The 16,979-nt window shown below is 45.2% G+C and overlaps 1 protein-coding gene across 2 annotated transcripts; it reads left to right on the forward strand.

Moving 5' to 3' along the window:
- The first annotated feature begins 5,147 nt into the window (after positions 1-5,147).
- On the forward strand, positions 5,148-16,687 carry Rpp30 (ribonuclease P protein subunit Rpp30). Of its 2 annotated transcripts, XM_077699773.1 has the most exons (11): positions 5,148-5,229; positions 5,439-5,582; positions 7,301-7,365; positions 7,485-7,613; positions 8,291-8,359; positions 9,159-9,248; positions 11,805-11,921; positions 13,324-13,353; positions 14,576-14,613; positions 15,004-15,083; positions 16,456-16,687. In XM_077699773.1, the coding sequence occupies exons 2-11, from the start codon at positions 5,498-5,500 to the stop codon at positions 16,653-16,655; spliced, it is 903 nt and encodes a 300-aa protein (XP_077555899.1). In that variant the 5' UTR covers positions 5,148-5,229; positions 5,439-5,497; the 3' UTR covers positions 16,656-16,687. The 2 variants fall into 2 exon arrangements, with proteins under 2 accessions (XP_077555899.1, XP_077555898.1); XM_077699772.1 differs by having other exon boundaries at positions 5,157-5,582.
- The last annotated feature ends 292 nt before the right edge of the window (positions 16,688-16,979 follow it).

Here is a 16,979-nt window from a genome sequence, read left to right on the forward strand (position 1 = left end):
AATGGCTCTAGTAACTCCAATAAAGATGACGCGTAGTCAGAGCTAGGACAACGCGGTGGAGACACTTGAAGAGTCATCGGATTCGCATGGTTTTCATGGCAAGAAATCACGCTCGGTGCTTAACGAACAACATGAAGGCCAACATGTATCACCGAGGTGAGCGAAGCACCCCTTTAGAACAATCGCAGATTGGCCGAAGCTCAAACTCATGCACGGAGCCTTTAGATACATGTTGCCATCGCGGAACGTCGGGTTTGGAGGTGATTTGGTTGGTCAATGCACAATGTGACGATATGAAGATCCCGAAGTCGAAACGACTTAAGACTGAGAAAACGAAAAATCCAGGCAGCCCTGCGATCAGCACTTACAAGCACTTTAAACAAGTCTCCACCGAAGCGCATAATCAAGTGCGGACTCATCGAAAAAACAAGGAGAAAAAAGGTATGTTTAAGAAAGAAGATCGTTACACACATAGAACGACGCAGCCGGTACGTGACTTCTTCCACGATACAGTAAAACCCGGTTATATCGAACACGAGTATATCGAATTATTGCCTATATCGAACCCTTGTATAATTCTGGTAAAAATGACATGCATTTAAAACTTTTTTTATATCGAACGCAATTTTGCTCACAGTGGATATATCGAACTCTCCCGCGCGGGATTTTTTCGCTCTCCTTAGGTATGCGGCAGACTTTCCCACAATACAGCGGCGCTCAGCGGTGGCGCGGATGTCGCTTGCGACTCCCGCGAGAGCTCGGGTGCGTCCAAACCGGCCGTGGCAGAGTTATAGTGAACTAGAATACTTGGGCAAGTATTCTAGTTCACTATGGCAGAGTGGACCAGCTCCACGCATGCATGCCGTTGGAGCCAGAAGCCCCACATTAGGCGCTGAGGGCTGCGGTGTCACCGAACTTCAAATCCACGCCACTCGCTGCCCGCACTTGCTCGGTTCGCTGGGTTCGCCGATCCATGCTTGTCTCCTCTCTGTCGAAGACGCCGAGGACTCCGTACCGCTTCCGAGCACGAGCGAAGCCGTCGCTGCCGTGGCCCTGCTAAGGCGATACTGCAGTGCCATTGAGGGCAGCGGTCTTGTGCTTGTCGACTGTTTACATATCGTGGAGCAAGCAGTCACCAGCAATGCGCTGTGCTCCAAGAAGCAGGCTACACTCACGCAGTTCTTCCGCCCCAATAAATTAATGATTTCTTTCAGAGAAAGTGTCGTATCAATAGTGAACTGTGGGGTGGTAAGAGCTCAGCGTTAGCTCGTGACTCCGTAGGCAAGATTGCTCTCATATAAGTTTTTTTTTGCTTCACTTTCTATATCGAATTTTTGCTCTATCGAACTATTTTACAATTCTCGCGCTGTTCGATATAAGCGGGCTTTACTGTACAATCGACCCGTCCCACATGCCACATGATCGAAGCTTGCGCGAACACTGCTGTCTTTATCCAGTGCCGATTCCACAGTCCATATTCCCCGCTTAAACTGGCATGACTCCTCAGAGCGAATGTGGCACTAGACGCTTTAATCATAAATGGAAGCAAAAGACTGGACTACCATGGTGTGACCAACAAGACGGGCGTGACATGGATTGTGACCACATTGAACTGATTATGTGACCTTGGACGAAAGTGTTAAAAGACGATTGCTTAATAATCGCTGAAAATTGCAATCGTTCACGTCATGCTCATTATCCTCCGCCATTTATCGCGAGGCCGGGAGGATGTGGGAAATATCAGAAAGGAAGAAAAGGTGACCATTAGCAGCTGCCTCCTAATAGTACTATCACCATCATTGTAAGGTAGCAGTTCCATTCCACCATTAAAGAGATCACTCACGCCCCGCGGTCTCCGCCTTGGTTTCTTCAACACCATCGGATTGTCCGCATTCCTTGTCGTCCGCTGTTGCCATCATGCAGATGGTGGCCAGCTTCCTCTTGTGATAGAGCGATGCTTCCGCAGCTGGCAAGGTCACTTTCTAGCGGGCCTCCTCTTAAAACAGCAACTTTGGTCGCCCCCCCTTTCCAACAAGAGTTGGGAAGGGGGGAGTGGGGGGAAGGCAAGTGTTGGTTCAGTTTGTGGTTGGGGAGAGGGGGGAGTGCCCCTTTTGCACCCCCCTGCCGACGCCCCTGGGCACGAGGCCTGCTGGGCTGGGAGTGGGAAAAGGGAATGGGGGTACGTGCGTCGTCGCACTACAGAAGCTTCACACGTAGCAGAAGCTTCACTACAGAAGCTTCACTCCATAGCAGAATTTCCTTGTGTTCGCGCGTTAGGTGTGATCAAAGTAAAATATTTCTTTTTGCAGAAGCGCGAGAATTTAAGCTCATGTGTGACTACGCACTTACGCACAGGCGTACCGAGGCCGCACATCAGGGGCGGTATTCTCGTAACTGTCCCTTTTGAAAACGTCCCTTTTGCGTCCCTTTCATCGTGACGTACTTCCGGTTAAGCAGTGGCCTTTGATTCAAATACCGTAACTGTTCTTGCAAACGCATTTTAAAGAACTGAAACCGTATCAGAGTGTCTTTTATGTGTTTATTGTTCCGCGAGCGAACCAACAATTAGGCGACGAAAAATCGTCTGCTCCGGATCGTCTGCTCCGAGTAGCCACGGCTCATAGCTCCGCCGTGCTTGCATGGCGTCACATCCGGGTGTTCGCTTTTAGCCAATCAGGGCTCGCCCAAAAGGGATATTTTTGAACGCAGTGCCTATTCTGTGGACCAGTCCACAGGATAGTGTTCAGCTTTATTCTGTGGACCAGACCACAGAATAATGTTCAGCTTTATCCTGTGGACCATTTGAGGCGGCGCTTGGCGGTGCTGTTTGGCGCGGTCGTGTCGTGCAACATTTTTTTTTTTTTTTTAGATACTTATTTCAGTTTCGTAACTGCGCCGACTGTGCCTTCCCGGGTGGGCGCTCTGGTCGCGAGTTGGAGGGACTTTAGGCGGCTGCGTTGACGGCGTGCGCCGGTCCGCTGAGCTCTAAGTTGCGTGTCTGCTCTACAAGTTTCTTCTTTTCGCTTGCGTTTGTCTTTACCCTTGTGCGAGAACTTTGCCTCTTCAGTGCATTCGGTTGTACGACCGCGGACGAAAACGTTTCGTGACTCCGTAAACACGCTGTTTTCTTTCATGTGCTGTCTTGGCGCCCCGACCTACCTCACAGCCGGCTGTACGAGCGGATAATAATAATAGGAATCTTTATTTACAGGAACAGTACATATAATTTCCCAGCCCACTTAAGCAGCTGACGCTTGTGAGATGGGTGAGCACATGCATTGTGCATGGGGCACATGCTTATGTCTTTTACAAAATGAACGAGGAGGAAATCTCTTGCTAAAAAGCTTTTAATAAAACCAAGCAGCCTAATGAAGAAAAACCGAAAAATTCTTAATGCTATCACCGTCGGCAGGCGCGCATGCGTGTTCTGCCCCTTTCGTTTACCGCCGGTGCAACTACACGGTGCTCCTATGCGGTTCGGCCACAGCTCCCATGCTCCAGTTACTTCTGTCGGCACCTACTTCTTTTTAGGGGCCGAGCCGCTTAGGGGCTGGGGCTGGCATCTCCCGTCGTCGTAATCGTCCTCTCATGTCACGGTGCTACAACACCCGGACACTCGTTTACGCCTCGCGCTAGAGCGCTTCGTAGCGCGTAATTAATATGCAATGCCCGGAGCTTACGTGGTTACCAATTTTAGAAGAATTGTCTTCTTTCGATGTGTATGATAGTTTTTGACCACCAAAGTTTGGTGAGCGGGTTTTAAACCGACACTGATGTGTTTTAAACCAGCGTCGTAGTCATTCACGTGCCTGTTTGTTCTATATGCAATAAAGAAAAAAAAGCATAGTAAAAAAAGTAAAACACAGAGACTCTCCTTTACGCCTCGAGCTAGAACGCTTCGTGCTTCGAAGACAAGAGACTTTTACAGCAAAGCTGTATACCTCTATCCCCTCCCTCCCGCCCCCCCCCCCCCCCCCCCCCCCCTCCCCGACGGTTTCAACTCCATTAATCCTCCCTGTTCTGTGCCTTTACGCACAGCAAGCGATGCAGGTAGCGTAATGTCGTCGTCAGGCATTTAGTACACAGCATAACAGAACACACGAAATCAACAAAGACTTCCGAAGCGGCGAGCCCTACGTTCCACACCACGACGACCACGATGCGGCGAAATGCGGCCGAGTTCACGTTCACAAAAATTAGGCGGGCAAAGAAACGTCTTCAACTCCCGATGACATGATGCCGACCGTTTTAACGCTACAGGACGCTCAGTTTGTGCCGTATTTGTCTCACGCGAACTTTGTAATATCACAGAACAGGGAGGATTTTGTAATATGTAGTCGCAATGTTTATTATAGAACAACAAGCTTGGCGTGGCTTCAGTTGACTTCGGGGCAGGCTTGCTAAAAAAATGTTGCAGTACGTTCAAAATCGGCATCAAAAATATGTGTTACTAGGTTCATAGCCTAGGTTTTTTGTAAACCAGATCACAAACCTGTGGACAAACCACGCAGAAAACGCGAAGTTCAGTTGGCCGCACAACCGCGCGCTGAAGAAGCAAGGTTCTCGCACGCGAAAAGAAGAAACTTGCAGAGCGGACACGCATGCACTACACACCGCAACTTAGAGCTCAGCGGACCGGTGCACACCGTCAACGCTGCCGCCGACACCGCGCAACACGCGACCGGAGCGCCCGCCCTGGAAGGCGCAGTTACGAAACTGAAATAAGTATCTAAAAAAAAAAAAAAATGTTGCACGACACGACCGCGCCGAACAGCACCGCCAAGCGCCGCCTCAAATGGTCCACAGGATAAAGCTGAACATTATTCTGTGGTCTGGTCCACAGAATAAAGCTGAACACTATCCTGTGGACTGGTCCACAGAATAAAGCTGAACACTATCCTGTGGACTGGTCCACAGAATAGGCACTGCGATTTTCGCAAGGGACACAAAAGGGACAAAACACGGGAATACCGCCCCAGAAGCATACGCTGCGGAAAACAAAACCGAAACATAAATTTTTACCAAAAATGTTCAATACCGTTTTAGTCACGTAAACACCAAAAACTAATATTTATTAAACTTTAATTGTTAAAGTAAGTGTACTATTATATTTTAAAAAATTAGTTTAGTTGTATTAATGATGATGATAAACACATTGCCGGCGCGAATACTCGCTGTTCAGCGTGGTTTCTCTGTAGCGTGGTGCTTAACGTTCTTCAACGTGCTCATGTGAGATTACGCCCGCATCCAGTGTCCTCTTCATGCGTCTTTAAGTTAACCTAAGTAACACAAGCAAATTAATATGTTTTGTTTGCTCTGCATTCATTAAGTTCGTTCATCCCTTATGTCACTTTGAGTTTTGCGATGTGTAAACAGTTCCGGATTTGAGTGTGCTGTACATTATCGTCGTATATTTTCCATTTTCTGTGCGCGTGAAGGTGCTGTAAGTATTTGAGCCGCTGTAGGAACTAAGAGGTGTAACAAAGAAGTTTCTAAAATGGATTTAAATCTGCTCGTGCAACGAGAGTCGGAGAAGTTGGACAAGGCGACAGTGATCAAGAAGATTACCGCAGCTTTCCAGCGTAAGTGCGCTGCCCTCCTCTGAGATGACCATTCTTTGTTACCCTTCCTGATTAAGTGTTTGCTCCGGTAACTATGGACGACGTAGAGTTACGTGAGCGCGTCGGCACGCTGTCTTCTCTTCGACCGCCGTGTCTACTGTAACCTGTATGATTGTTGAAGGGGCCGTGAAGACGAAATGCAAGTGTGTCTTATACGATAGATTTTGTGTTTTATAGTGCCCCAGCGCTTTTCCGGAAGCAAGCTGTGCTTTATTCACTGAGAAATTAAACAATTTAAACCAAAAATTTAATTCTCCTGCAAAATCGGGTTTCGTGACGTCCGCGATGACGCATCTAGGGAAAGTACGAAGCGATTGTTAGTATGTTGACTAGGGCTTCAGTAAACGGCGAAACGTCGTTGTTGCGTTATTTCCCAACTCCCCCTTCGAGGTAGTGTTACGATATCATTCAGGAACACTGTCCGCACTTGCTTTGTTTTTGACCATATTTTTACTTGGAATATTTTTGTTACGGTCGATAGTTAATCGTTTCGTGAAACTTCGGTTATGCTCAATAAACAGGGTCACGCAAGACAATGGGGCTCTTCGATTTACAGTCTCGGACTCGCCGCGGATAGTCCGAGGATTCCTCGAAGCCATAGGGATACATGGGAAAATCGAATGCCAGACTGCTTCTTGGAGAGTCCGCGATGAGTCCGAGACTGTAAATGTCACGTACGCCAGTTGGCCAGTGTCTTGTGAGATGAGCACAACTCACCGGACTGCTGTGCAGCTATGACCAGCATAGTGCACACAGTACGCACTGGTGCTTCTATGTTTCTGTTTTCGTTCGGAACTTCTATTGTTTACCCCACCATTGTTACACCTATAAAAATATGTGCAATGAATTTAAGCGTAAATAGCTCATTCTGTAAGCTCTGTTTAGTTTGCATTGGATTTTGTTGGCCTCAGCCAATCGAAACAAGCTGCCCACAATACTTAAGTTCAGGGTGGAAAAGTAGCTAGTGTGTCGCATGCCATGGGTATTCTCTGTTTTCCTCATTATACAGCTTGTTTGAGTGAAGTCCGCATTAAAAGTGATGCAAGTGTTTTCTGACCCCTTTAAGTCAGCTCTCAAGTAACTGCCATTGCCACCTGCCCTAGTGAAGTGAGACGCCGTCATTTCATTACCATCGAGAAGTCTGTGCTCACAGTATGCACCAGCAGACACTTTGCTTGGTAACAAGTCAACGCATCGCTGGTATTTACAGTAAGGAATGTGCTTGTGAAGGCCATGTGCCTGACACGTGTGTGAATTGATTACTTTTTATTAAAGCAGTTCGGGTGAGTTTATGTATTTATTTGTTTGTCTATCTGCATCGCCATTTCTCTCATTACACTGGAGGTGTACAGGGGGGGTTAAAAGAAATACGAACGGAGCACGCAGCCTCCAACCCATGCCGCACCGTCTGGCTGCACTGTCAGTAAACTGCGCGCAGCTATCACCCTGCACAGTAAGGCAGGGTGATAGCTAGAATGTTAGTTATTGTAATTTTGGTGCTTATTCCAGAGTTTGAAGTTTGAGAATCTTATTTGTCAGTCTTCGTAGCCATTTGCTTGTCTCTCATGGCGATTGCACATTCATTGTTTAAATTGCATAAGCTAATGCCACCTGCAGTACATTGGGCATAATACTGTTTCAAACTAAGAGTAACAGCACGTACCTTTATTCCCTTTCAGTTGGGTATGATGTCGTTGCCCTCAACGTTGTTGTTGGAGCAAATGAACTTGGGGCCAAAAACAAGGCAAGTCGTCTCGGCAAGCACCTTAAAATTGTGCATTCTGGATTTTTTCTGGACTCTGCTGTATGTGCCCATAACCCGCCAGACGGTATGTGTCACACATTTTCGCCTTTCCACGCCAGATTCCGGAGCCTCCGCAGTACTCGCTGAACCAACCGGACTTTCAAATGCTCACACCACGAGGCCGAAGGCTCAGAATTTTGACTCGACTGACAGCTATTATGACCGACAGCGCCCAGTCACATAGACTGGTAAGTGTCCTGGGCATGCCCTTAGTTTGTTCATCATGTGGTACAAAGTCTGTGCAGATGTTTTTGCTTGTAGTGTGGGAAAAGCGGGTGTCCAAAAACAAATGGATGGGTCAGCTTTTTGTAATGTTTGCACAGGTGTGTGTTGTGCGGAGGTCTGAAGGACAGGAAATCATTTGGGCAACAGAATGAGTCCTGTTTTACTTGGCTGGTAGGATGTGTTAGAAGCATAAGTAAAGATGTATTGCTCAGGGACAAATTAGCACTCAAAAGTACTCTGCAGGTCCGTGACTGCCACTTTTGATTTGATTATGGTCTTTGACCATGAAGAGTTCCAAGACCAAACCATTGTGGTGTCTACTTGAAGCATTTATAGCTCCTTCATCGCATTGAGGCAGTCAATTGATACTTTCTACAGCCACAAACCTAGTGTTTTTCGACGCTGGTAGAAAAGCAGTCAATCGTTGCTGCTGGCACCAACTCTCTCCGAGCACCTATTTGTCTATCAATTCCACAGCTCCCAGTTTATGTGAATGTGTGGTAGCCATGTAAGGCGCCATTTAGAAAGCAATAGAGCAATTTAGAAAGCAATAAGTAATAGAGAGAGTGTCATTTTCATTTCTTTCTCTTTTTTTTTTTTTGTCTTCTCTATTACTTGTGAAATGCCTGCTATCGTTCAGTTTCAGTCCCCTGTTGCCAAGAAGTATGACCTTATAGCAATCTCAGTTTCCCAGGAGAAAATGTTTCAGGTAAGCAACAAGTTCCTGGCTAAAACAAGTTGCAAAAGAAAATCTGTGCGAGGCCTACCAGCTTGTTGTGGTGCCACATGTATATTGTGACTGCAGTGCTTCTAAAGTCACCTGCCTCTCACTGAGCGCTTACCATTTCTTAATGGAAGGAGTGGTGCTTATTACAATCAAGGCAAGCTGTCTTTGTGCTCCAAACAACTGCAGTGATTGTAGCATGCTCCGATGGAAGCTTTTCTGTATGCTCCCGATTGTTTTGATTTTTGCAGCTGGTATGCTGCGCGCTCTCACTCACACTATAATGTTTGTACTTGCAATTACATTTGCACTATAAACAATTTTCGCTGTATTTTTTTTATTGAGGGTATGAACAAGGTACAAGTGTACTGTTTTGTCTCTCTTTGAAAAAATGTTTTGTTGACATCCCACGTACTGGGCAGTGGCAGGATACGGGGTGCTATCTGCTCCTAGAAAAAAAAGAAAAGTTCATTCAGATCAGTAGCTCTTGTCAAGTGATTCCCAGTTGTTAGACGCTGCCCATGGAGGTACCTGAATTTATGTACGCGGGAAGCAGTTTCAACATGTAAAAGATGCATTTAAAATGCAAGCAACAGTTAAGGAGCAAAAAAAAAAAAAAAAAAAGACCGAGCATGCAAAAGGTATTAAGCATGCATTTTCTGCATATATTAAAGACCCTGTGACACTGAAAGCTATGTTACTAACCTAGTACTTATTATTTGTTTTGTTGAAGAGCAGTGAACACTGCCTTCCAATTAATTTTCTGACTTGTTTTTGTCTCCAGCATCTCTGTAACCAGGGGGAGTTTGACATCTTAAGCCTCCCACTCGACGACCGGCTGCCTTTTGTGGTTAAGCGGACCCAGTATGGAGCGGTGAGCAATAGGTCTGACTTCCAGGTTTTGCCAGGCTGTCAGTAGGGCTTCATGTTGACTCACTGCTACAGCCTCCTCATTCACAGAACCTTAAATTTGCTTGGAATATTTTTTGAATACTACAGTGCTGTACTTGCGCTGCTGTACCTGGTACGTTGAAGTCTGGCACAAAAAAAAAAAAGTGGTGCCGCTAAGTTTTTATTATCTTTTTCTTTGACCTACATTTTGACATGTTGGTGCTGATAAAACATACTTCTTGTCCATGTGGAACAAAAGGGCATCATAGCAATAAGCTGAAAGCGGACTCACTGCGGACTAATGTTGCTGTAGGATGCTCGTGTTTTAATGGAAGGAAGAGTATGCCTGCCTGATTTTTCAATTCCTTTGGAGATATCGGCTTTTTAGACCGCATTTTAGGCAAATGCCTATTTTGTTCCTTGCGTTCATATTGCCCCGCTTTGATATATGAGCCTGATTTAGAGGTTAAGAAAGGCTTTTATGGTGCATTTATGATGCCTATAAATGCCTATTTTACGAGATCAGTGCGTATATGAATACCACTTAGCCTCAAGTTTCTCTTTCGAGTGCTGTTTGGGATCGTTATTCATGTTATTAGGCAGCACTGACTGTTCGAAACTCAATGGGGTTCAACCTAGTCCTCCTGTTCAGACGACTGCTAGCAGCAGTGAAATGGGATGCTTATCCTCGGTGATGAGAGGCGCAGTTTTGAATAAAACAAACCTGGGGATAGTGTAGTTTGGTATTGCTTCCACAATTTTCACAGTGATTATTAGACTATGTTTTGCGTGCTCTCCAGACATTTTTCTTCAAACATGTGCAGTCGCATCCTTGTTTCTAGAAGCATGGTCCAACCCAACGCAATGCTTGAGCATTGCACACGCTTTTGTTTGAAGATCACTCTTATATTGAAGAGCCAACGTTGAAACATCACTGCGCAGCTGCATTACCTAACACTTTAAAATTTTTACCACTGACGAGCTCTAAAATACGCTTCAATCAAGTATCTGTTTGGCGGCTAAACACGTTTTGAAAAATGCTTTTCAAATGTGTGGAAGTCTTTCTTGTACAGACATCTTGCTTGTATGTTTGGATGTCTTGCTTTTACAATTCCGGTAACATCTATGAGAAAATTGCCAGAGTTGTACCTAACAGTCTTCATGTAGGAACACGTTAAATTCTAATCTATCTTTCTCTCTTGCATTTATTATTTGTGTCTGTTTTGTCGTGTCGTACCTGCAGACAAAGCAGTGCGTTTTTTAATCAGTATTACCAGCCTTCAAGTATTTTTTTTTTTTTTTCATGCCTGTTTCACTATGTGCGACACTCGCGCAAGCGACAGTGGCCTTTGAACATGAATGTGGGCAGTGTGCTTGTTGAAATGAAAGAGCAGATCATCATTAGTCCAGCGGTTTTATGGAACAATTGAACAGCTACGTTCAACTGTTAGTGCCTTTGGGCCATAATCAACCATAACATTTTTGGTTTTCTTGTAAATACTGGCCACACGTTTTGTTTGAAAACCTATAATAATGATGCATTACAAACTACTTGTGCAATTAATTGGCTGAGGCCAGCAAAATTAAACTCAAAATAAACAGGGGTAATAAGCTTGCAAAACAACGTATTTGTGCTAAAGCAGTGGTCAGAAGTCAAAGGTCAGAATATTGTTCCTGCCTTTGTTAAATGAAGGTAACATAGATTCTTTTCTCTACAGCTATCACCTGAATACCCTGTTTTTTTTTTTTATTTTAATGCAACAATGACGATTTTTTTTGCGTCGTAGCATCTAAGAGAGAACACTGTGGCATCACTGCTAGGCCGCCTTGTGTTATCTGCCTCAAAGGACCACCTGCTGACATTACCTACTGTAGGTACTAGGGGCAGCAGTTCTCATTTTGGGAGTGAAAGTCGAGCAGTTGTGATGCCCTAGGCCAGTGGTTCTCAACCATTACTGCCCCGGGGACCCCTCTGGGGCTTGCGAAAGTGACGGGGGACCCCACGATGGAGCATATGTTGATCGGTGTCGTAATGTCAAACAATTTGTACTTGCAGCTTACGTCGCCCACACACTTATCCGATTCCCGCCTTTTCTGCTTGACGTTAATGACGATGCGCGTCATAATGCTGAACAATTTGCTCTTGAATCTATAAGTCTGCCTTTTCTGTGTCTGTTTCTTTTCTTCTCATAGCTGGCGTGCTGTGCAAAAAGCAGATGTTAAAATATGTGCTATGCGGAGAAACTAAGCGTACACGTAATGTGGCGAAGCCACCTTTTTGCACTGCAAGAAAGTGCTAGTTAGCAAAATCGAGAAAAATATGGCGGGAGGGGGAGTGTAGCTTTGAGCGAGGCTTGGCGAACCCCTCAAATGTTCTCGCGGACCCCCTGGAGTCCGCGGACCCCCATTTGAGAACCACTGCCCTAGGCTAGCAACAAAATTTGGCAGCTGCATCCTCTTAGAAGAGGCTAGAAAAGTCTGCTCTTCCAAACCGCAGTAGGGGTGCTAAGGAGGCAGTGCATGTTGTTCTGTTGCACAGGCCGCTGGGCGTGGGCTCTTCTTCGAGATCCAGTACGCGCCCTGCATTCGGGATGAGACGGCACTGCACAACACCATTGCCAACTGCCAGACTCTCATGCATGCCGGGAAGGGCAAGGTGAGTGGGCAGCCATGTCCTGTATTGCTTTTCGAGGCGGAAATCGAGGTACATTGCCAACGAGTTTTGGCGCGAACGTGTGTCTCTTCATCTGCGTCTCCATTTGAGATTAGCAGTGGAACCATGATTCCACTCTCGTTCCAATATCCACCAACAGGTGAAGGGTGGGACTGTGATCTTGCTGCTCCCTTTATTCTTTCTCCACCAGTGGGAATAAAGAAAGGCAATAGCTGTAATGCACTGCACAAACTTGAGGAGGTGCGAAAGACCATGTAAGACACAACCCCGCTAATATACACCAACCTCCTTTCAATACTGCTGTCCTCTGCTCATCCTGCGCAACTACAGCACTCTCCAATGGCACATAGAACTGCTGTGCCTGGCATGGTGCTTCTTATTCCAAAGTAGCTCCTAAGCATGGTAGCCGCAAACATCGCGCTTAAAACGCTCCTGCATGCCGTGCTACACATTAGCACTCCATATTGTTGCTAGCAAGGTGTTTTCTTGGTCGTATCGCATTTATTCTCTTTGGGATTTTGTTTGGGAAACTTCATACTTTGACACACAGACGTCACCTAGCAATGCTATTTCTTAGTTGTGGTGCATTCTTTCGCTCTATGACCTTCATGGACAAACTTCAAATACGACAGACGTGATTTTATGAGGTAAAAGTGCTTTCATGTGTGCTAGGTGTCGGTGAAAAATTTAGGATGCAGGACTTCACGTCCCCAATACTGAGAGATGTAGAATCCCCAGCAGCTTCCGAAAAATGGTCACCAAAGGCGACTAGAGCGAGGAAAGTCCTCCAGTTTGAAACATTAAACAGCCATAATTGGTGTAACATTTAAAGGAATAACTATGCATGAGATGATAGACGTAGACAAATACGGCAACATAAGTATTCCACCACGAGCTCTTCACTCTGAAGTGGAAAAGTATTGCATGCTAGACTACATCTTGTCAGTGATGGGTGCTTTTTCAACTTAAGCAATGAAGGAAATTTCCTCACTAGAGTAAAGCATTAATCCAAACAGTTGCTTACAAGCGTGCATCCAAAGCTGAAAGCATTACATGTGTACCTATGGAACGCTTCCAATATTGGTTAGCCGTGTTGTTTAGACGGATTCAGACACGCTGATTTTTTTTGGCTATGTTTCTCTATTCAGACTAGCTAGCATACGCCTGCTCTTCCATGTATACGAAATAGGGTGCTTGAAAAGGGTGATTATCATTGCAACTAAGGGTGATTGCAGCCTGACTGCATAGCTTTTGCGAGCTCTCAGCTGCACTCCACACCTTCACAGGCATTGTTTGTTCAAGCAGCTGTGATCTTACAACAGTAATATGTGCCATTCTACTTGCTTTGTTGTGCTTCATAAAATGCATTTTTGCTTGGTTTCAGGGAATCATCATAACAAGTGGAGCATGGATGGTGAGCAATGCGCTGTTTTTATTACCCATTTAAAGGCTCGAATCAGCTTCAATTTGTGTAGTGAGAGCTGTGGTTGAGTGCTTTTATCTCAACAGTTGATGTAAAAAATTATTTCCTTGCACCTGCATTCAACTGGCTTCACAATAGGTTAAACTTTGGTGTCTTGAATGACTGCAAATAATAATGCTGGGATGGTGCCAGTAGTTCTTTTTTTCTTTTGCCGCTGTTTAGACAGAATTTCGCAGCCAATCGAATCTGTGTTTGAGTTGTTTGGTTCAGCTCCTATGCGTTTGAGTGGTGTCATTACTGTTCAGGAATGCAGCACCAAAAGCAGCTAGCATAAGCAATGCATGCCAAAGTTGCTAAGGCACCAGTTAATACACAATGCTCTGTGTGCATCCTTTTGGGGGTCTTATGCACGGAGCAAGAATATATAGGAGTAGGAAGCGGCCCATTGTGGCAAGTGTGGGTGAGCGACCAGGTAATGTCACAATAAAAACCAAGGTGGACTGCAAAGCTGAGTTGCTGCGACGGCAAAGCAGAGGGTAGCGGTACCTGATGAATGAAATGATAGCGGCCGCAATTCATTCCGTGGCTGCGCAGTGGAATGCCGATCGCAGTGGCTGTGCAGTTTCTTCACCCACGGCGGATGCCGCTAGTTCAACCTATGACGAGCACTTGTGACATTATCGGCCGTGCTAGGAAGCCTCAGTTAAGGCATAAAGTTGGGCTAGTTGGTTATCTGACTGCATTTTACTAGCGAAAAATAGACACGGATGAAGAAGTAGTACTGAGAGAGCACCGTGCAGCAGTTTCGTCGCTTGCGGCGGGAGGCCATCTGGCCGATCATTGCAGGCGGTGCCCTGGTTGTACGCCGGCATTCGATAAAACACGCGTTTTAGGATCTGGACGTGACCAAACTAGTCGCGAGATTAACGAGGCATTTCATATCTACAGGGGAAAAACTAGTGAGTGTCCTGTGTACTTCTTCTTCGTCCGTGTCTATTTTGCGCTAGTAAAATGCAGTAGGAAGCCTTGTTTCACCTCGTATTTTATTCTTGCTCCGTGGTCTTATGTCAAGTGGTGTCATTGAAATGGAAGGCTGTGTTCTTAGCAGCGCAAGTTAAGTAGTTTCAGGCATTACACTAGAGCTGCTTTTGTGTGAATAAGACGCAGTTGCTGCATATTTTTGAATCCATCGTCTTGTTCGTTTTTATTCCAGCCTCATGAGCTAAGAGGACCAAGTGACGCAGCTAACCTGTATCCTTTTGTTGTGGGACTCACATTTGATGCCATTTTATAATTACTTCCTGTGCTGCATGTCAGTCATGGGCTTGGTTCAAACATTTCTTACGGAGCCAACAGGGTTTGACACAATACCTCAAAGTGGTATTTTTGGTGTGAATACTCGACGTCCTCAAAGCCTGTATATTTTCTGTCCAGTAGTGATACTTAGCATTCCTGAATTCATTAGTGTAGCTGCATACTTTCTGAAACTGCATCGTTACATTAAGTGTTGATTTTTTTTTTTTTTTTCCCTCTGTTGAAGCACAAGTCCATTTATGGTTGGAAAAGGCACCCTTGTGTGTTTACGTTCTTCCTTGTTCACTTACTGGTTTTTAACATTTGTGTCCTTGACTCCACGCTTAGCGGTTTTCTGTACGGTCTTTCGGAATGCACTACGCATGAGGCCGTTAATGGTAACTGCCGGAGTGCTATCAAGCATGCAGGTATGTACCATGACCCTTGACAATGGCGTTTCACTTGCAAATGGGACCTTTGGGCCACCTTTTCCACTTGCGTGTATGCAAAAAAGAAACTTGATATTGTAGTTTTATGCACCGCTAATGTGAGCCATTAGCTTTTCCATAGCATAGTGCTGCTAATTAATTAAGGCCACGTGGGAATCTGCCGATAGCTTGTGCACACGGGGCATTTTCATTTTTTTGCCTTTGTCTGAGCAGCTGCTGTGCCATAGTTAAAACCGTGCCTTTGCACTCAGCACCACAACTCCCTATGGCCACTGAGCCTCCATGGCAGCCAGATGCAGATATTCCGTGATGCAACTATTGTAATGTGTGTTCATGAAGTCAATTCAAGTGACTTCCTTGCACCTACTGCCTTGAATATCCCAACTTTTAGGTTGTTAAAATGTGTTGACTGACATAAGCCAACATTCAAACAGGTAGTAAAAAGTTATATTCAACTCCATTGCGAACAATCATTCTGTGCTTAGCACAGAACTACTTTCTCTACACCAATTTCCTCTCTCCTGCGGTATGTATTCTACAGTATGTGCTTTCAGGCAGGCTGTAGAATTACCGTCAAGAACTCAAGATTTTTTATTATTATTATTAAAAAATTTAGTGTTTTGCAGTCATTATTTGTTGAGAAAGCCATGTATAGCCATTCAAAATGTCAGCTACTTTTAATGGCATGTTATGATTGCCAGAAATTAAGTTCTGCTGTCTGGTCCAGTTTTCCCATACAATGGCGTGCCACAACTGTGATGGAAACCATTATGGGAAAAGTAAGAAAGCACAGAATTGAGCAGAACACGAAAACGACATTTAGTCCTGAAAAAGAGCATGTCATAGGTAAATATGGTGAATTCAATTAGGGGGCGCTGCAGTCCACCAGTGTTGTCCTAAGTCCCTCCATATCAGGGTGGGAATGCAGTGTGGAGGGTCTTTAGCTCTCCTTTGACTTCATCCGAAAATGGGCATGGCTGAGGGCCTCGAACATCAGACCATTCAAATTTCTATGGACCACAAAGATGGTGTGCCTTCAGCTATAGTGAAAAATAATTTTCAGGCTGGCCTACGAACTGCTTATGTGTGCTTATCTAATCCTCTCACTGTTACTCTTTGATGATGTGCTGTGGCTCAGCTTGCTGTTGTGGTTGACTTAAACCCTGCCTAATAGCGGTGATATATAAATCCCGAGGGTTTATTTACTGAAGCACATTCAATTTTTCGAGACGACAATATAGGGAGGTAGTACTTGCACGAGTCGAAGCGTAATTTGTGGTTGGAATGGCTCATAGCAAAAATAGTGTTCATTTGTATTTTGTGTTCCTTCTCATCTTGCTATGTCTGACAGAAACAAGGCGAAAAGTTGATCGGGCCATTGTGTTTTCTAAACCTGCGGCTGCCTTGCCTGCAAAGGACCAGTGGCTCTTGGAGGCCTGCAAAGCACCAGGCACAGAGGCAGCGGCTGCAAACATTGCTGCTGCCACTTCTGATGAGCCCCCTCGAAAAAAGAAGAAAAAGAAAGGGCCCCCCATGAATTCTCTTGAGTGATGTGTCACAAATAAACAGGAATTGGGAGTGTGTGCATTCTCGATGTCTTTCCTAAAATCTGGGCAAGGCAGCAAAGTAGTTCCCCAGCTGTGAATATGGTGGGGACCCATTCTGGACTTGTGGAAATCATGTGTCACCAGGAGAAGATAGGGAGATGAGAATCAATAAAGCATGGTAACGACTCCTAACTACAACTGGTCAATCATATATCTTGCAGAGGAAAGTACTCTGCATGTGCAGAGACTATATAAGTGATTGCAACCTCTGAGCGTAGTCACTTTTCAATAAATGTACCATGTGAGAAAAGCATTCAGAGTAATATTA

The sequence above is a fragment of the Haemaphysalis longicornis genome, unplaced genomic scaffold (assembly GCF_048455015.1).
Source record: "Haemaphysalis longicornis isolate Haplotype H1 unplaced genomic scaffold, Haemaphysalis longicornis Haplotype H1 scaffold_2, whole genome shotgun sequence".
Lineage (NCBI taxonomy): Eukaryota > Metazoa > Arthropoda > Arachnida > Ixodida > Ixodidae > Haemaphysalis > Haemaphysalis longicornis.